General features: G+C 41.9%; 5 protein-coding genes across 8 annotated transcripts; 3 read left to right on the top strand and 2 right to left on the bottom strand.

The window, feature by feature from the left end:
- Positions 1 to 599: 599 nt before the first annotated feature.
- On the bottom strand, positions 600 to 1657 carry LOC114447176 (dual specificity protein phosphatase 13-like). Its single transcript, XM_028423295.1, has 3 exons — positions 1502 to 1657; positions 1158 to 1375; positions 600 to 1085 (listed from the first exon to the last, which is right to left on the bottom strand). Exons 1-3 carry the CDS (start codon positions 1624 to 1626, stop codon positions 874 to 876), a joined length of 555 nt encoding a protein of 184 aa, XP_028279096.1. The 5' UTR covers positions 1627 to 1657; the 3' UTR covers positions 600 to 873.
- Positions 1658 to 1785: 128 nt separating this feature from the next.
- Positions 1786 to 3253, bottom strand: LOC114447175 (dual specificity protein phosphatase 13-like). The gene is made up of 3 exons (XM_028423294.1): positions 2970 to 3253; positions 2251 to 2465; positions 1786 to 2172 (listed from the first exon to the last, which is right to left on the bottom strand). The coding sequence occupies exons 1-3, from the start codon at positions 3188 to 3190 to the stop codon at positions 1952 to 1954; spliced, it is 657 nt and encodes a 218-aa protein (XP_028279095.1). The 5' UTR covers positions 3191 to 3253; the 3' UTR covers positions 1786 to 1951.
- Positions 3254 to 3555: 302 nt separating this feature from the next.
- On the top strand, positions 3556 to 8839 carry LOC114447137 (sphingomyelin synthase-related protein 1-like). 4 transcript variants are annotated; one of them, XM_028423227.1, is made up of 6 exons: positions 3556 to 3670; positions 5924 to 6529; positions 6676 to 6771; positions 6845 to 6962; positions 7055 to 7205; positions 7344 to 8839. In XM_028423227.1, the coding sequence occupies exons 2-6, from the start codon at positions 5925 to 5927 to the stop codon at positions 7646 to 7648; spliced, it is 1275 nt and encodes a 424-aa protein (XP_028279028.1). In that variant the 5' UTR covers positions 3556 to 3670; position 5924; the 3' UTR covers positions 7649 to 8839. The 4 variants fall into 4 exon arrangements, with proteins under 4 accessions (XP_028279028.1, XP_028279027.1, XP_028279030.1 ...); XM_028423226.1 differs by having other exon boundaries at positions 5921 to 6529; XM_028423229.1 differs by lacking the exon at positions 3556 to 3670 and adding an exon at positions 3723 to 4087.
- Positions 8840 to 10998: 2159 nt separating this feature from the next.
- Positions 10999 to 12324, top strand: LOC114447804 (beta-microseminoprotein-like). Its single transcript, XM_028424272.1, has 4 exons — positions 10999 to 11053; positions 11521 to 11626; positions 11842 to 11944; positions 12103 to 12324. Exons 1-4 carry the CDS (start codon positions 11051 to 11053, stop codon positions 12221 to 12223), a joined length of 333 nt encoding a protein of 110 aa, XP_028280073.1. The 5' UTR covers positions 10999 to 11050; the 3' UTR covers positions 12224 to 12324.
- Positions 12325 to 16718: 4394 nt separating this feature from the next.
- On the top strand, positions 16719 to 18056 carry LOC114447458 (neuropeptide Y receptor type 4-like). The gene is made up of 2 exons (XM_028423733.1): positions 16719 to 17364; positions 17473 to 18056. The coding sequence occupies exons 1-2, from the start codon at positions 16719 to 16721 to the stop codon at positions 18054 to 18056; spliced, it is 1230 nt and encodes a 409-aa protein (XP_028279534.1).
- Positions 18057 to 18555: the final 499 nt, after the last annotated feature.

Below are 18555 nucleotides of genomic sequence, written 5' to 3'. Positions count from 1 at the left end.
ATTTTTAATGTTACTGTAACATCATTCTATAAACCAGACTGTACACCAACAAAGAGTACAGTATCAAGTAAATGAAAAGATATTTATAACATATTAGTTGCATTTAATGAAGAGGCTGACTTCTTGAGTTGACAGACTGACACATTTCTCCTCCGAATCATTTGAGCTTACCTTCAGCAGGGTGCGAACTCTCCCACAGTGCCTGCTTTGATTCCTCCATCAACCACATGGTCTCTCTCTCTCTCTCTCTCTCTCTCTCTCTCTCTCTCACACACACACACACACACCACACACACACACTCAGTAGCCTATTTCTCATTTGTAACACACATCCTGCAGACTGCATTCAGGCACTTTAAAACACATCTAATCCATTCGGAGTATTTCGTGCCTGAGGTCTCATTCATACAAACAATGAGGCATCATCCTGTCAACTTTAGCATTAGCCCACTTGTTTCCACGATGACTACAGTGCAGCAGACACTTATATAATACACCCATGTGTCTGTGTTGCCATCCAGACTGCTGCTGTTCCCTGAAACGTTATTATTATAAAAAGCTCTCCAGTAGTGATTTGATAACTTTACTTGCAGCCAATGTTATTGAGATATAATAATGTGTCTTTATTTGATATTATCATCAGCAAAAAGCTGCATTTTACAGATTTGCATATACAATTTGACCAAAACCCGGAGAAATATGACAGACCTATGTGAGTCTATTTGTATTTCAATGATAAAAGGAGACAAATCACAGTACTGCTGGAAATTAAAAGTATGGAAATATCATGCCAGCAAACACATGCTGAGGATTATTTACAATACAAAGAAGAGTGTAGAGGACTAAAGAAATGAAGAAGCAGAGAGAAAGAGGTCAGAGAAGAGGACACAACCTCCTTTTTCGTGTCAGCTGTTCATCCAGTTTAAGTAAAAGGGACAGGAAGTTCCGGTTGGGATAAATGGGTCGTTTTTGGACAACATGCCTCAGAGCATCCCTCAGAGAGAGGTGCTGCTGCAACATCAAGTACGCCAGGACCAGGGTCGCTGATCGACTCACTCCCATGATGCAATGCACCAGCACTTTTCCTGGAAAACATGCAGAGTATGAGTGAGATAGCGACAACAAACATATGGTTTAAATAGAGAGTATCATTTTACCATCTTTGCTCTTCAGGGCTTTGTGTACGAATTCAGCTGCAGATCTGAAGTACTGACTGAGGTCAAAGTGGTTTGAATCCTCTGCTGGGATGCCATAGTAAACGCAAGTGTCTCCATAAAACCTCTGGTCACCGATGCTGCCCTGCTTGGCGTGAGCTGCATTCAGGACATGAGTGATGCTAAGCTTGTGTAATGTCTTTCTGCTCTGTGCTGCAGCCCTGGACAACACACAAGAAAAAAAACAGGAAATAAAGAGGAAGGAGTAGCCTCAGTTAACCTTTAAAGGTGAAATATAACACTGGAAAGTGTTATCATCAGGCTCAGGATGATGCTGTGACACTCACACATTTCCTATGTACAGGTTGGGCCAGACTTCATCCACTGGTGTGAGCTCCAGTGTGCAGGAATCCAAGATGAGCTCCAGTTCTTTAATGAGCACCAGGTCCTGTAGCTGGCTGCTCCCTGACATTCTCCCGGAGACGCAGAGTGCTCCTTCAGCAGACCCCCAGCACTGAGCCTGCTCCCGTCACCACCACAGACCACAACTCAGTGAGAGGCATGAGCAGGTGGCTGTTTGAATGCTGCCTGGCTCCAAAATTAGCTCCCTGTGTGCTCAGTGTGTTCTCTCTGACTGGATGCAGTTGTTTAATGTAGCTGTTCCATTGATTGGTCTGGATGCTGATGCCAAACAGCAGGGCGGGAGAGACAGGGCCTCTCACTACAGAGGACACATGAAGAGGACATAGTTGTGCACTTTAGTTTATACACAGTATTAAACAATTTCTGGATTTATTCTAAAAAGTCGCTCCTCTTGGCTCATTTAAGGCTTCCTCCTGCAGTTTTTGGTCCAGGCTGATCAGCTGTCGCAGGAAGCCTCTGTTAGGGAAAATCCAGCGCTTCTGTTGCACACAGCGGATAGAAGATAGAAGACTGAGGTGATGGTGGATCATCAGGTAGGCTAGGACCAACGCAGCTGACCGGCTCACACCCACAGCACAGTGCACAAAAACCTTCCCTGGAAATGACATAAAGAGGTGCTAAAAGCACAGATCTGTACCCTCTCTGAACACCTGTGTGTCAGATGGCAGTATACCTCCTGTAGTCAAAGCCTGGTGAATGAACTCAGCTGCCTGGTAGAAAAAAGGTGAAAGGTCAAACGTTGGCAGGTCATTGGCGGGGACTCCGTAGTATTTCACCGTGGTTCCGTAGAAATCATCGCTTCCCTTGCAGCAGAGTTTTCCATGAGCTGCGTTCAGGACGTGAGTGATGCCCAGCTGGTAGAGCCCAAACTTGTCATGAGACATAAACCTGATACAAACACAGTGCAGCACAGGGAGAGTTGTATTCCTCTGAGGTCAGTGTATTACCTTCAGTGGATGGTGGTTGGCATGCCTATAGTTTGGAGATGCAGACAGGAGTCCACCAGACAGCAGACGTATACAACATTGTATACTTAACATCTGTTTAAATTATGTAATATACCTCCTTTTCACCTAACTGGAGGTAAATAACTGCATTAATCTATTGACCCTGGTGGTTTGAAAAGTGTTGAGATTATTACAATGACTTTGATCTGAAAAAGCTCTCTAACAACAAGGTCAAGTGGTGAGAACATTCTAAATGTGAACTCATATTGATCAAGTGGCTAAAATAAGTGTTGCTACTTACTGCGTCTACATTAGTTGATAGTTTTTTTTTCTGTGTCTACACTCTGGTCTGCTCCTTCAGACTAATCACCATCCATATGTTTGAAAAACACAGCTGTCTAATAACAAGTATTATGTGAACTTATCAGCAGCACAGGGTGCTTACATGTCTCCCAGATACAGGTTCGGCCACACTTCATCTCCATGGCGACAGGATGGCGGTGCTGAATGTAAAACCTGTTCGAGCTCCTGGAGGGACAGGATCATCGACTTCCTTTTGGAACACCCTGTCTCACATGCAGACTTTTCTTCGTCCTCTGAGTGGGTGTCACTCACGTTTCTCTGTGAATCACATGTCACCGCCGAGGATGACTTTCTGTCTGCCATTGCAAAGTCTGCGATGTGAGTTCTGCTCTGTTCTTTAACAGAGTGGGCAGCAGTTCCACTTCACTCAGGTTCTGACTGTCATAAACAGGTGCAGCACTTTGGCACAGGGTCTGAATCTGACACTTATTTGTGGCAATGTGTTAACTGAGACAGATTGAATCTAACTATATGTCATTTTTAACAAAGAAAAACAAATCACAACATGTATTTTTTACGTTTTATTTTTTAGATTTTAGGTTTGTTTGTGTTCACATTCAGTTTTTTTTCCACAGTTTGGCCAGAAGATGTCACTGTGCTGTAAGCTGCAGGCCTGAATGAGGCCACCAGCTTCTCTTTACTGCTGTTGTTTATTAGCAGCTCTTCCTGTTTGGTGTTGCCTAGTTGTCAGAAGCATGTTGGCCATGAAATACTCCTATGTCTGTACAAGTAGTCAGACAGCTCATCCACACCCTCTGACAGCACAGCGACAGTGGATTTCTGGTAAGAGAGATACATTTTTTTAAAAGTCTTCAAAAGTTTGGGACAACTTCCTGTCAGTTATTAGTTTTAAATTGATCCTGTCTACTTTTTTGGTTTATTTTTCTAACCCATCATAGAAATAGAATTTAGGTAATACAATGTGGCAGTCGTAAGATTGTGTCTTGGTGGCGAACAGACTGTGAGCCCTTTGTCACACTGTCTCTCTCACACACACACTGAAGAGCTTTCTCTCTCACAGCTGTGTGTCACTGCTCACTGCATGACTCACTGTAAGCCAGCCAAACAAGCTGACATGGCACTTATGAATCTCAAGTAAAGCCACAGGCCAGGCAAGCTGCAGGACGTTGCCAGTAAAGTCCACAGCCTGGTCAAAGATAACTTATTTCTCTTTAGGGGAGCAGAGCGACAGATTCACTGGTGAGTTACTGAAGGTTGCAGACATCTAAATGTTTAATGTGGGTCAGCTCAGTAGCTGAGATTTTAAGATTATTATTTGGTTTGTGAAAACATTGTATCAGTGAAGTAATGTCATCTAAATTGTGAGTGGTTGTTAATCCAAAGGTTGTTTTTATTGTGTTAAAATATTAAAATGATCAAAGCATTCACAGCAATTAGTCAACAGAAGCTCATTTTTATTTTAAGTAGGGCCCCACATTTTAAGGTCCTAATTCAATTAAGGTACAGTTAATCTTCTGATTAATGGATTGTTATATTTAACGCCAGAAAAGTTTGAAGAATAAATATTTTCTTTTCCAGTTTGTAGCATTTATGTTCCACTTGTGTTATTCAGTGATCAGAATTGCTGCCAGTCCTCCTCTCCATCCGCTAATTGATTAATTAACGGATCTCAACTTTAGACCGGATTGGCCTATTTTCTTATTTTAACTCAGCAAAATTAGAAAATCGATAATCGATTTGCTGTGATAAAGTCAGCAGGTTAGCCTATAATGAAAACAGTCTTCCAGATATATTGTTTCTTTTTTACGTAATAAGTCTAATAGCTGCCACAAGTCATGTCTAATGATGTCTAACGCCATACTGAGCACAAGCTGCTTACTTGTGTAATTTAAAAGTCTGTATCAGCAAGTGTCCAAGTTTCAGTAGATACAGACTGCTGCTCATGTTGGTTGAGTCCTGCAGACCTTTGGAGCAGTAGGGAGTGAAGGGTGATCAGCGTAGAGTGGTGAGATTATCAGAAGGTCAAAGAGCAAACAAGCGTGATTCATCGGGGAGTGCAGAAGAGGAACTTACTCTGCTCATTTGGATGGTTAGTGACTCACTGATCATGCACATAGGGTGGATATACTAATGCTGGATTCAGGTTTGGTTTGACATATAAATCATAGCTGATACTGAGATGACAGACACACACGCTCTGCAGTCATTGACCGGAACACAGATGATGTAATAGCACTAACTAGCCTGCAGCATGTGGGGCTGTGTCACGTGGAATAAGAGCACAGCCCCATAGCAGATTACCACTGAATGCACCCTGGTAAGTCACACTGATTTAATCACTTATAGCACTAAAACTAATGTTATCACCAACAGAAAGGGACCGATATAAACATTAGAGTATGTAAAAGAAAAAGAACACATTTTATAATCAGTTTTCAATGACAAAAAGAAAAGAATTGAGAATATTTCACCTTAAAAAAATTATTTTTATAATTAAAGATTTCAGACATTTTTTCATTAAATGACTTTTTTGATTAAATGTATATTAGACAAATGTGTTTTTTTTTAAATAAAAAATGATTTCCTTTCAATTAGTTTTGAGTCAGCTACAAACTGAATAAATACATCAGAAAGCTAGAATCATTAGTTGCTTCTTGATAATCCAGTGCCTCTTCCTTCAATGTGAGGATTTTCTGGAACTGAATCTCCTTTAAAGTAGGCCCTTACCCAAAATTAAGTGGACTGGAGGATGATGAGCACATTTGTCAGTACTCAGTGGCCTGCAGTCGCCTTTGTAGAGTGGTTGTGATCAATAGTATGCAAATTGGGTGCTCATGTAAGTGGGGGAGTTTCAGGCAGTTTTGCATTTAGACGAGAGCTCAGACAGTGACAAAGACAGTAATGAAGTCAAGTGATGAAACCACAGTGGAGGAATAAGTGATGAGTGTTCAGCAGCCTTTGATCAGTCAGAACAGCACATCTGTACGTGTGCTTTATTTTCTGAATACACCTGTGTCAGCTCTTTTCTTTGTCAAACCCTATACATGACTGCTTGTGTGTGTGTGTTTGCAGCAGCATGGCACCGTCAGAGGACAGTGTGAGTGCCTGGAGCTGTAAGCAGGTGGCCGAGTGGTTGCAGGAGGAAGGCTTCGGGCAGTATGTGGAGTTACTGTGCACACAGCACCGCCTGGACGGCCTCAGTCTGCTGGCTCTGACCGAGGCCGACCTGCGGGGTCCTCCGTTGGGCCTCACTGTGCTTGGAGACATCAAAAGGTTGACCATCGCCCTGCGCCGGCTCCAGAGACAGAACCGAGACCAGCTGGAGGAGCTGGGACTTCCTGCTGGGCTCTCTGTGGTTCCTGCAGCAGTCGAGTGGAGCTGTGATGGTGCTGACAGGAGGTGTAATGGAGCAGACCGCCTGTGTAATGGGACTGAACTGCGCTTGAGGAACAGCAATAGATCTGAATGCAGTTCTGGAGCAGTGTTGTGTCATACACACTCCAATGGGAGGTGTAGGCAGCACCTGGCTGGTAGACTGGACCCTGAGTTGTGGAAGACAGTCGTCAGTTGCATATATGTGTTTTTTGTGTTTGGATTCACATCTTTTGTCATGGTCATCGTACATGAGCGTGTCCCAGACATGAGGACATACCCACCACTACCTGACATATTCCTAGACAGGTATGCATGTTTTCGACCGACTATCATCCGTAAACACCTACATTATAATTCCTGTTGATGAACCTCAGCTCCATAGTTCATGTACACATCCCCCTACACTCATATCTAATCTACATGCTGATACAGATGTTTTTGTATTCTCACAGCGTTCCCAGAATCCCTTGGGCTTTTGCAATGGCTGAAGCCTGTGGCCTCATCTTGTGTTACATGTTTCTATTGATCCTGCTCCTTCACAAACACAGGTAGTTTACATAACATCAGTCGACGCTGCCTTCTAATGCATATAGACCTAATGTAGTTGTTCTTTTGTTTCAGATCCATCCTCTTCAGGCGACTGTGTTCTCTGATGGGAACTGTGTTTTTGCTCCGCTGCTGCACCATGTTTGTCACATCCCTCTCTGTGCCCGGGCAGCACCTGAAATGTGCGAGCAAGGTGGGAAGCAGTGTTTGACTGATATCTGATGAGCAGCTCCCTCTGAGATTCACATTCTAACTGAATGCTGTGTGTGTGTGTGTGTCCTTCAGACATACAGTGATACCTGGGGAAAGTTTCAGAGAGCTTTAACAATCTGGAGTGGATTTGGGATGACTCTGACAGGCGTCCAGACCTGTGGAGACTACATGTTCAGTGGACACACTGTTGTCATCACAATGCTCAACTTCTTTGTGACTGAATGTGAGTGTTGATGCTATTCCAGCAAGCAAGATAGATGTGTACACACTGGAATAAACTGCAGTGCTGATATTCAAATATGGCTCAGTGTTTGTAGGTCAGTGGGAAATTGATGACACGCTTTGCATCTTTTTATTTCAGACACTCCACGTACCTGGAATCTGATTCACACCATCTCCTGGGTGTTGAACCTGTTTGGGATTTTCTTCATCCTGGCAGGTCATGAACACTACTCCATCGACGTGTTCATCGCCTTCTACATCACCACTCGCCTCTTCCTTTACTACCACACCTTAGCCAACACTCGCGCCTACCAGCACAGCCGCAGGGCGCGCATATGGTTCCCCATGTTCTCATTCTTCGAGTGCAATGTGAACGGACCCGTCCCCAACCAGTACCACTGGCCCTTCAACAAACCCGCCTTCATGAAAACTCTAATTGGATAAAGAACTTTCATGGATGTGATGTGATGTGCATGGACTGTGACATTAATGCTGCAATGAGAAACATTTTAATTTATTATGTGCAAGTTTTTCTCCCTCAATTTCAGGGTGGATGATCTTTATTTTTGTCTAATCTTATGTTAAAGGAATATTTTTGACAGTTGTGGCTGACACCACTCTCATGTATGCTCTGTATGCAAAATTACATAGCTTAGCTTAGCATGGATACTGGAAACAGGGAGATTTGAAACTGGAAATGTATTTCGTTTGTGTGTTATGTGTTCTCACTGTTGTTTTACCTTTGGTTTGACTGTTTCCAGGCTTTATTCTAAGCTATGCTAAGTGTAATGGCTGCAAGATGTAGCTTCATATTTAGTATTAACATGGTGTCAGTAGGTGAAAAATGTTGAATAGGTGCTTTAAATTTAATTGCACGCTGCCAAAGTAAAACAAAGGAAATGTGTTTATTTTTAGCCCTCAAAGCTGCAGGTATGGATCTTCTCTTTGGGATTACGCTAGTTTGTCACTTGTGGCATTTTTTGCTTTCACTTTGGGGATGTTTACTGTTCACTGGTGACTTGGGTGGTGACTTAGTCTCACTTTGTATTTTTTAGGGAAAAATCAAATCATTGCTGTGATGCAGTTTGATGCTGGTGTTTTGGTGTTGGCACTCGTGTTGTTTTGCTGTTCAGAGATTTAAAACCTGGGTGATATCTAATACCAACAGAGCTATCATGTCTATTGATGAACAAAAAAAAAATGATTTTGTTTTTTTTGGTATAAGAACACCCTCATTTTCATCTTGCCTACGCAGGTTTCTTCTATTTGATAAAGTCCCTGGATAGTACCGTTTTCTACTTTTAGACTTGAACTCAACCAAATATATGAACATTCATTCTATGTTCAAATGCCTTCCAACCCTGGCTGTAATTACTTCTTTATCCTAATTTGTTTTAGAGTTTTTGTACTATTTTTATTTTAATTAACTATATAATAGATACATGTAGAGTTTCTTCTGTTGCATTGTGTAATGACTGACTGATAGCTGCTGAAAAGCAATTAGCTACAATTGTTTACTCTCTCATGGCTGATCCAAAGTATTATTTTTTTAACTGTTTACAGTGTGGCCTTATTTTGCTGCAAATAATTTATTTGTGCCTTTGGCTAAACAATAAAAAATTATAGATTTAAAAACTTTTGAATTAGTTTTTTTTTACTGCTGTCTTGCCACGCATGTGAAAAACACATCATCATATTAGAACATAAGTGTTATAATTCCAAAGGTGCGTGCGATCAAACTCCCCACCTTAAAACAAATATTATATAATATATAATATATAATAATATAAAATATATAATAAGTCACAAGGAAATCTGCACAAAGAGCGAATAGTTTTTGTTTTTTATATTATGCCAATATATATTGTTCACAGTGATTTGTGTTTTCACGTTTTTTATATTGCATTTTTATCTTTTATTGTCAACTCCAGTTTTCCCTGGAGTTGAATTCAGTATAATTTATTTTTACAGAAATGATTACAGTCAAGTTAATCAATTAAAGTCAATCAATGTAAATCATGAACATTTCTGTTTGCTCTTCCAGGGCTCCTTTCGTGTTTTTGTTTGTTTTATGGGACTGGTCGCCCTGTGTCACTCTGACTGCAGCTTCCAGGAGTTAATGGTTGAAGATCTGGACAATCCTCCAAAAGGTGAGTCACATGCCTACAGTTTGCAGCGCCACACTTGTTATGTTGACATTTTGTCGTCATATTGTTTCCCTACTTTGACGATTTGAACCAAATTTTGCGTCTATCCACAAATCAACATGCAATTAGTCACTGCTGCAAATGTATCACAGCATGATAAGAAATCCTCTGAACAGTGCTCTCATGTGTTTGCATGCAGGGTGTGTGGATAATGATGGAAAGCTGCATGATTTTGGCTCTGATTGGGAGAAAGACTGCGTTGACGGCTCTGTGGTCGGCATGAAGCTGGACTCCCTGGTGACAGTGGCAGAGAGGAGAACACTAAGAAAACTTCTGGCCATTGTGGACGATGCCAGTCATCCTCTGCAGAGCAGGACCAACAGACTCAGAGAATCCTTTGTCCCCCGATCCATCAAACTTTACAACTCTGCTTTTGGCAGGAGGGGGAGAAGGAGGGAGGAGTACAGCCTGCCTGATACAACACACGTGCAACAATTTATATGTGCAATAATCCATCTGTACCATTTATGCTGGTGTGCAATGTTTGTACATAATTCCTCTTATCTTTTATTTTTTACTGTACTATATTCTATTTTATTCTATTTAACTCTTGCTCTGACTGTCGGTGTTGTATTGCTGCTGGTACCCAAATTTCCCTGAGGGACCTTCCCAAAGGGATTGATAAAGTATATTCTATTCTATTCTACAATAATGTACAATTCCTGATGCACACACTGTGGATATCCCTGCGGAGTGTGAGCTGGTTGTGAATAAGGACACCTGCTCTGTCCAGGTTGTGATAAAATCAGACAAAAATTTAGCTCTTAGCGTAAGTTCAATCAGGAAGACTCTGTTTCCCATCATTCACCATTTATCCCTATCTGCTTCCTAATCTTTCTCCCTCTATCCCTCACTCCTCTACTCCCCCTCTTTTCCGCTCTCTTAGTCAGGAGCTTAATAGAAAGCACCTCCCTCACCAATCAGCTGTCGCTTTCCATCCCTCTCCTGACCAATTTAGCACGAAATTTAAAAGTCTCCATCTCCTCTCCAGCTTTCTTCTGATCGAACCCGGCAACCCTCCTCCACCCCAAGCACAACCAGATCCATGCCAGTTCAGGCATCCTATCTCCTGCCCTCCAGCTCTCTACCACCACTAGGTCTAGACCCCGGGGGGATCTTATGATCCAGCGGCCTCTCCTCTTGCGTTTTCCCCCCTTTTCGGATGTGGTCTTCACGACGGGGTCTAGGACGCCAATGCACATTCAAACTTTGTACTTAATAAATATTTCTCATTCAGTTCGCTGAGTCTCTCATGATTGAACTAAAGAGTGTATCCCTCTGTGAACACACCAGCTGGAAACGCCTGTTTTTGTGTTTCACATTGTATCAGCTAGCTGGTGGTGTGTAAATTGACTAAAGACTAATAAAGTTCAAGCATTCATCTTTGCTGGCTCTGTTTCTTTCTAACATCACTTTTTTGACTGCTGTCTTGCCACGCATGTGAAAAACACATCATCATATTAGAACATAAGTGTTATAATTCCAAAGGTGCGTGCAATCAAACTCCCCACCTTAAAACAAATATCAATACAAGTCACTATTCAAATATTGATGTAGATACAGTATATAAAAGTGCACACCTTGTTACAGGATTTTCATACAGTCTTTTTCCCGTTGACTGGTCGCATCACATCTGAAGATGGTACGTATTTTATCATTTGCTCTAAAGGAAATCTGCACAAAGAGTGAATAGTTTTTGTTCTTGTGTTTTCAAGTTTTTTATATTGCATTTTTATCTTTTATTTGGCTTTCTGAGTTTGTCAACTCCAGTTTTCCCTGGAGGTGAATTCAGTATAATTTATTTTTACAGAAATGATTACAATCAAGTTAATCAATTAAAGTCAATCAATGTAAATCTAAAATGTAATAGTTAACAAATCTGCAGAATGAATGAAACAAACCTTATTTTTACATGAAGTGTCTTGCATTACAAAACATAAATTACCCTTATGATCAGTGCTGGACTATTGGGAATTAATCAATCAAATTTGCATGCAATAGCTTCAATGATAAAACCTCATTGATTTTCTTGCTTTGGAATATTTAGCCTTTAAAATTCTACAGCCCTGCACGGTGTTCACTGATGAACATTTCTGTTTGCTCTTCCAGGGCTCCTTTCATGTCTTTGTTTGTTTTATGGGACTGGTCGCCCTGTGTCACTCTGACTGCAGCTTCCAAAAGTTAATGGTTGAAGATCTGGACAATCCTCCAAAAGGTGAGTCACATGCCTACAGTTTGCAGCACCACACTTGTTATGTTGACATTTTGTCGTCATATTGTTTCCCTACTTTGACGATTTGAACCAAATTTGTCTGTTTACCTAACACACTGCGTCTATCCACAAATCAACATGCAATTAGTCACTGCTGCAAATGTATCACAGCATGATTAGAAATCCTCTGAACAGTGCTCTCATGTGTTTGCATGCAGGGTGTGTGGATAATGATGGAAAGCTGCATGATTTCGGCTCTGAATGGGAGAAAGACTGCGTGGCATGTTCATGCACAGCTGAGGGTTTGAGCTGCTGCAGCAGGTAAGATTTCTATATCTTCAAATATTAGCATGTTTAGCTAAGTTCAGGTTAAAAGTGAATGATTATTCTAAATATATGTACAAGAATATACAATAAAAATAATAAGTGAGGGTAATTAATTTGTGCAAAGCTATATTTTCTTTCCCTGTATTCCTCAGGATTCCTGATGCAGACACTGTGGATATCCCTGAGGAGTGTGAGCTGGTTGTGAATAAGGAGACCTGCTCTGCCCAGGTTGTGATGAAATCAGACAAAACTAAAGAGTGTAGCCCTCTGTGAACACACCAACTGGAAACGCCTGTGTTTGTGTTTCACATTGTATCAGCTAGCTGATGGTGTGTAAATTGACAACAGACTAATAAAGTTGAGACATTCATCTTTGCTGGCTCAGTTTCTTTCTAACATCACTTGCAGCAGGTGGTGGGTCAATTTAAAACCTGGATGTTTCAGCATGGCGATGAAGATTCTCTGTCATCCAGTTCATTTTCATTCAAGTGCTTGAAGCTGCTTGGAGGAGCAGCTTCATCAGTTCACTAATCCCATTCTGGTGGGGTTATGGATCCAAACAGAGGATTCATGGTGAAGTGGGTCACGTAGAAACAAGTCAGGGACTGATTACTCTGGGTTGCCTGGGTGAGGATGTCTGACGATTGAAGACCCGATGATCCCAGGTTTTTCTCTGAAGACATGTCCAAAAAACACCATCAGGCGTATCACAGTGGTCTGATTTTACTGGCTCAGCAATAAAAAAATTCCATTTTAATCTTACTGAGCAGTCATTTAATTGGCTACTTTCTCACTACTCGTGTGAATAAATTAACACATTTATTAAAGTGTTAGAAGTCTAAGAGGTGTGCTATCAAACTGCAGTATAGTACAGTAACCACCCCATTCCACATTCCAGATAACTGATATTGTACATTACCTCATTCGTGCATAACTATATTAAAAGGAAATGTATTTTTCTTTTCTTGACCCTGTGTCCATTATGATGATCCTTACATCAGAAATGAGAAATGTTTCCAAGGAGCAGGCGCTGGTTGTAGATAAGCAAACCTGGTCTTTCCAGGTTGTGGAGTGTAAGAGAGTGTAACCCTCTGTGAACACACCATATGTCTTTTTATAAGATGAAGCATTCATTTGTGCTGTCTCAGTTTCTTTTCTCACACTTGTACCAGGTGTTGTTTTCAGGGTGTAATTGAATGAATCCACCACTATGTGACAGCAGAGCTCGATGCTCTGAGGGTCTCCAGCTCCCAAAGGGCTCTAACAGCCCAATTATAGCTGCGCTCCTCACGCTGCTGCTGTCTCTGACAGAACCGTTCTGGTTGCTATGATGTTCATCTCCGTCTCCAACTTTCATTTCTGTGGATTCGCACCTGTTCCGATCATCGTTTTCTGGCATCTAGAATCTTGGCATCACAGAAACTCTTTATTCAGTCACCTCCACGTGAGTCTTTCATTTTTTGTTTTCACACATATTAATGATCTATTGAATACAGTAATTGGAAATTAGTATTGTGCTTTATTTAATCAGTTATGAAATATGTTGTTGCCCGACTGTCTGCCTTTCATATTGTCCAGACATGCAGGTGTTTTTGTGTCTCATCTTTAAAAAAAAATGTTTGTGAACGGTTCATTCAAACAATAGCACTCAACAGCAGGGAGTATCTAATTCAAATTTCAGCAGCAAAACCAGGGGAAATACAGCCCTGGTTTACATTCATCTATCATGTACTATCTGGAAAACCCTGGAGTATCCATGATGGTAATGCCTAGACAAGTTTTAGCCACATTTCCTGACACCCTCAGCAGAGAACAATGACGCTCGGGTCATTATCCGAGGTTGAGCACACTGCACAGTTTTTGCTCCTGTAACCCTGATCCTCCTCAGGCAGGAGGCAAGAGGAGAGACAATTCTTTCTGAATAGTCCCACTGATGGAGTGTGTGGCTGCAAATGTGATAGTAGGCAAAAGAAGCAACATGATACATTTTTTAAATAGATGTTTTATGGGAATAGACAGAAAAACAGTAATTACACTGTAAATAGTTTTTCTCAATCAAGCATGTGCACATTTGTAAGCTTGTCTATTGAGTCACTGAGCCCTTCTTATTGACACACATCTATTTAAACTTAAGTTTTCATACATGAAAAATACATTACAAAGAAACCTTTTAGTACATATTACTAAATATAACTGCCTATTTCACATGTTGTAGTGAATTTGCAATAGAATTATTCTCACTGTGATTCAGTGCAGAGAACATCTTTTAAAGAGAAAATCAAGGTGACACTAGTCCAAGGAAAATTACATTCAGCCATTCCTTCATTTCAATGTCAGCTATTTTCCCAGAGATGGAGGACACTCTGCTGAGGCAGAAAAGAATAGGATGGACCAAATGGAGCCAGGTCACAGTGTTCTTTACCCTACAGAGCTCTTGGCCTTGAGTGGGGCCCTTACAGAGACACAACAACTTGCTGGGTGTGGATCCTATATAGCATCCCATCCTTCAGGTGGCTATTGACAGGCACTTATTTCTTTGTTTCCCCGTAAATTCCTCCGCCATGCTCCAGCTGCTTGTTACATCTGTTTATTGGTGACGTCACACTTCCTTTTCATCTCCGAACAAAGCATGATCAATCCTGTGCCACCCTGCCTGCAGCTCACTCAACACACTGACAGAATAGGTTAGTAATGATGCAGCGTGAAGTGACTGATAGCTAAGTGTGTGTGCTGTTAATGGAAAGTGACAGTCCCATTTTCTTTGTGATGCTGGTTTTCACAGCACATGGCAGAGGTTTCGGGGGAGGGAGCTTGAATCCATTTTTAGGATTCTGACAATGTCATGCCCTCTCACTTTGATGTACAACAGCAGTTACTGTGTACATGAAGAGATAAAAGTCTCTGCTCTAGTGTAAATACATGGCAATTTTACTGTCATTAAGCTATTATTTTCAGCCTTGAAACCTGACTGCAGGATTCGTGGGCAGCGTGATGACAAGATCTTAGATGAAATGAGAGAGAGTCATTGTTACTGTTAGACAAAATACTGACACTAGTGTGTTGGTGCTTTGTGCAAAATGCTGAAAATAAAGAATAAAAATATTGTCATATCCCAAAACTGTATATTCAGTATCTGGTTAATCTTTAAATTATGGCAAAATTTAGTTTTGTTACCTTTCTTTGTAAACTCACAAGGTCTCATAGAAAATGTTTGAGTTTGAAACTGCCTTTTCTTTCCACAGTCTCCAAGGAAGACTTCCCAGGTGTATTCTCTAAAAAGAACACCTGTCAAGTCAGGCGTATTGGACCGCATCACCTAAAGTAATAAATGATTCTAAAATGTGAGATGATGAAGTTCTCTGGGGACTTCTGTTAGCAGAGGCATCCCTAGAGTATGTTGGGGCACAGGACATAACTTCACAGGAAGCCCATCCAACCAGAGTCTAGAGCATCTGGTCACCTGCAGGTTTCTGAAGACCTGTTTGGAGTCCCTTTTCGCTGTGTTGACAGGGTCACAGTCTGCCTATCTACAAAAACGCCACAGAAGCAAGAAGCTTGCACTTGAGTCAACCTGTCTCTCAAGGTTGCCACACCCATAATTATGAGTAATTAAAATAAAAATAGTCCCCCCCCCCATGGGATTATAGGGCTGCTGGGGGACCTGCAATTTGTAACACTTTCATATTAGTGTCATGTGGAGTGTTTAAGGACCCAAACGCAGACAAAATCAAAGTGGAACAAAAGGGAGCTTTATTCCAGCAAAACAACTAAATACAGATGAGGAGAGCAGGTGAACAAAAGGTGAGCTCCTAAAAAACTGAAGCCAAGTCCAAAAGGCAAACTAGAGTTCATAAAGTACAAAGTAAATACCAGGGTAAAATAACTCAAAACTAACCAGGAGATGAAGGGTAACCAGAGGAGCATGGAGGAACAACGGAGTACAGCACACTGGGACGACAAACAATGATCCGACAAGGACAAAGGAAAACACAAGGCTTAAATAAGGAGGGTGAGGCACAGGTGAAAACAATCAGGGAGGAGCTGATAATCAGGGCGGAGGAACAGAAGGAGAGAGGGAAGGACTGAGGAGGAGCAGAGAAAGAGGAAGAGGAAGAGAAGAAAGAAGATGACCAGAGGGAGAGACAGAGAAGAAATAAACTGATAACTAAATAACAAAATAAACAATATGATAACAAGATAAGGCTCAAAAACCCAATTAGTCCTGAAGGCTGTCACTTGTGTCCATCACCATTATGATGGACACACGATAATCTGACACCAGCAAAACTTTTCCTAATTTTTCTAACTGACCCAATTAAACAATTTGATTTGAGAGTGTGTATAGGATAGCTAAATGTTCAGGCAATGACAATGTTAATGTGCTATAGTCCTAAGAAATAGACTGAAACACCTAAGTATAAGGCAAAGTGGGCTATTATTTAGAGAACTAGAGTAGCTGCTGTTGCTTGACATTTAGTTAAATAACCCAAATATCAACCTTCTGGTAGTGCTAGATAAAAAGACAGGCGGGCCACCACCAAGTAGGCCTTTTGGATTAATCCTCTGGAGACCACAAATTAATCTACAACATTTGAAGAACATCAAATGTCACACTGAATTCACTGTACTCGCTGGTTTAACCTTACTCTGCTCTTCTTTCACACATGAACAGAGCCATTGAAGAATGATTGTTCTCAGAGCAAAATGTCTTTTTTGTCTCAGGTGCATGTTTTCAGAGGACTGGGATGGACAGTTTGATCCTGATGAGATGTCCTTGAGTGGCAACACAAGCCAGCAGTCTTTATCAACATCACCTTTGGTCTTCAACAGCTCCAGCGCTCTGCTTTCACTACCATGGGAGAAAGAACAGTCCTGGCCAGAGTCTCTGCAGGAGTGGCCAAGCAACAACACCCAGCTCCTCTCAGACCTCTCTGTTCTTGGGCATGATGAGCAGTGCCATATGTCTCCTGTCCTTGCAGCATGTCTGGTTGTGTGGTACAGTGTCACCATGGTATTGGGGCTGGTGGGGAACACCGGCCTCATTTGCATCATCACCCGTCGCAGAGAAAAAATCAACGTCACTAGTATTTTCATCTGCAACCTGTCCTTCTCTGACATTCTGGTGTGCGTCTTCTGTCTGCCCTTCACTGTCATATATACGCTCATGGACCACTGGGTGTTTGGTTCACTGTTGTGCCGGCTGGTGCCATTCATCCAGTGTATGTCTGTGACTGTGTCTGTGTTGTCTCTAGTGTTCATCGCTTTAGAAAGACACCAGCTCATCATTAACCCCTCTGGGTGGAAACCAAGTATCCATCAGGCCTACATAACTGTCACTCTCATTTGGATTCTGGCCTGCTCAACCTCCTCACCTTTCTTGGCCTTTCAGGTGCTCACAAATGAGCCTTATGCCAATGTAATCTTGCCTCTCCATCACCAAGCTTCTCCTCAGGCTTATCTCAATGCATCTCCACCTCAGTCTGTCTCCTACACACAAAAAAACACATCTGTGCTCCCTAATTCATACCGCACCCTGTTCTCTTATATCCCTACATCCCCACATATGGAAGCCTGTGTTGAGCACTGGCCCTCCCAGGAGCACAGGGTCGCCTACACCACGTGGCTCCTGCTGTTCCAGTACTGTGGTCCATTACTGTTGGTTCTGCTCTGTTATGTTAGAGTTTTTGTGCGCCTTCGCCAACGCAAGGATATGCTGGACCGCGCCAGGACCACTGAGAGCCAGCGGATGAGCCACAGCCGCCGTATTAACATCATGCTGGTTGCTCTCATAACAGCCTTTGCTCTGTGCTGGCTCCCACTCACCATTTTCAATGTGGTGTCAGACTGGAACCAGGATGCTCTGCCGATCTGCCACCACAACCTGCTGTTCTCCCTCTGCCACCTCCTGGCCATGTCCTCCACCTGCATCAACCCTGTCATTTATGGCTTTCTCAACTCCAACTTTCGGCAAGAGGTGAGAGAGGTTCTCCAGCGCTGCTGCTGTTTCCCAGTAGAAGAAGAGTGTGAGCATTTCCCCATGTCCACAGTGCACATGGAAGTGTCCCGCACCTCGGTGCCTCTCCAGTGCAGGAGCAACTCTGTCTGAAGTTGATGCTACAGCTTAAAAGTCACATTTCTGTACAGATGCGGGACTGACTTTTTGCTGTGTACAGCTGTTGTGTGTATGTAAATGTTAAAACAAGGGCAGGTGGTTTCTCTCATCCAAAAAGGCCTCACACACATGCTGCATTGTTCTGTTTATGTCTGGGTCAAAGTGGACTCTGAGGCAATGAAGCAGCCTTTTAGGTTCTTCATTGTAGTTCCTTTGATTACTTTATTGATTTCAGTGCTGTGACTCACAGTAGTCTATTAGAACTGATGAGGCATGTGGGTTAGAAGTCATCAAGACATCTTCCAGCTGATTGCTTTGATTTAGCATTCAGGTACACTTTCCATGGAGGACTGAAAATATTATGCTCTAACAGTGGTTTAAGGTGCAATATTTTGTTATTGGTTTAAAGTGAAGTGTCTTCTACATTGTTGGTTTTGAGACCAGTAATTTTTCGTTAACATGAATTGTAAAAGCCTGATGAAAAACAAGAAGG

Source organism: Parambassis ranga, chromosome 15, assembly GCF_900634625.1.
Source record: "Parambassis ranga chromosome 15, fParRan2.1, whole genome shotgun sequence".
In the NCBI taxonomy this organism is placed as follows: domain Eukaryota; kingdom Metazoa; phylum Chordata; class Actinopteri; family Ambassidae; genus Parambassis; species Parambassis ranga.
The sequence above is the reverse complement of the archived record's forward strand: the minus strand, read 5'-3'. Positions and strand labels throughout refer to the sequence as shown.

What these genes read in the sequence shown, in the direction of transcription:
- LOC114447176 (XM_028423295.1), bottom strand. Translation starts at nt 1,626, where the DNA reads ATGTCAGGGAGCAGCCAGCTACAGGACCTGGTGCTCATTAAAGAACTG. An exon ending in AACCTGTACATAGGAAATGT is followed by an intron (nt 1,376 to 1,501) that starts GTGAGTGTCACA and finishes TGTGTTGTCCAG; the next exon opens with GGCTGCAGCACAGAGCAGAA. An exon ending in AGCCCTGAAGAGCAAAGATG is followed by an intron (nt 1,086 to 1,157) that starts GTAAAATGATAC and finishes CATGTTTTCCAG; the next exon opens with GAAAAGTGCTGGTGCATTGC.
- LOC114447175 (XM_028423294.1), bottom strand. Translation starts at nt 3,190, where the DNA reads ATGGCAGACAGAAAGTCATCCTCGGCGGTGACATGTGATTCACAGAGA. An exon ending in AACCTGTATCTGGGAGACAT is followed by an intron (nt 2,466 to 2,969) that starts GTAAGCACCCTG and finishes TGTTTGTATCAG; the next exon opens with GTTTATGTCTCATGACAAGT. An exon ending in CCAGGCTTTGACTACAGGAG is followed by an intron (nt 2,173 to 2,250) that starts GTATACTGCCAT and finishes TGTCATTTCCAG; the next exon opens with GGAAGGTTTTTGTGCACTGT.
- LOC114447137 (XM_028423227.1), top strand. Translation starts at nt 5,925, where the DNA reads ATGGCACCGTCAGAGGACAGTGTGAGTGCCTGGAGCTGTAAGCAGGTG. An exon ending in ACCTGAAATGTGCGAGCAAG is followed by an intron (nt 6,963 to 7,054) that starts GTGGGAAGCAGT and finishes TGTGTCCTTCAG; the next exon opens with ACATACAGTGATACCTGGGG. An exon ending in CAACTTCTTTGTGACTGAAT is followed by an intron (nt 7,206 to 7,343) that starts GTGAGTGTTGAT and finishes TTTTTATTTCAG; the next exon opens with ACACTCCACGTACCTGGAAT.
- LOC114447804 (XM_028424272.1), top strand. An exon ending in TCTGGACAATCCTCCAAAAG is followed by an intron (nt 11,627 to 11,841) that starts GTGAGTCACATG and finishes GTTTGCATGCAG; the next exon opens with GGTGTGTGGATAATGATGGA. An exon ending in GGTTTGAGCTGCTGCAGCAG is followed by an intron (nt 11,945 to 12,102) that starts GTAAGATTTCTA and finishes TGTATTCCTCAG; the next exon opens with GATTCCTGATGCAGACACTG.
- LOC114447458 (XM_028423733.1), top strand. Translation starts at nt 16,719, where the DNA reads ATGTCCTTGAGTGGCAACACAAGCCAGCAGTCTTTATCAACATCACCT. An exon ending in CACAAATGAGCCTTATGCCA is followed by an intron (nt 17,365 to 17,472) that starts ATGTAATCTTGC and finishes TGCTCCCTAATT; the next exon opens with CATACCGCACCCTGTTCTCT.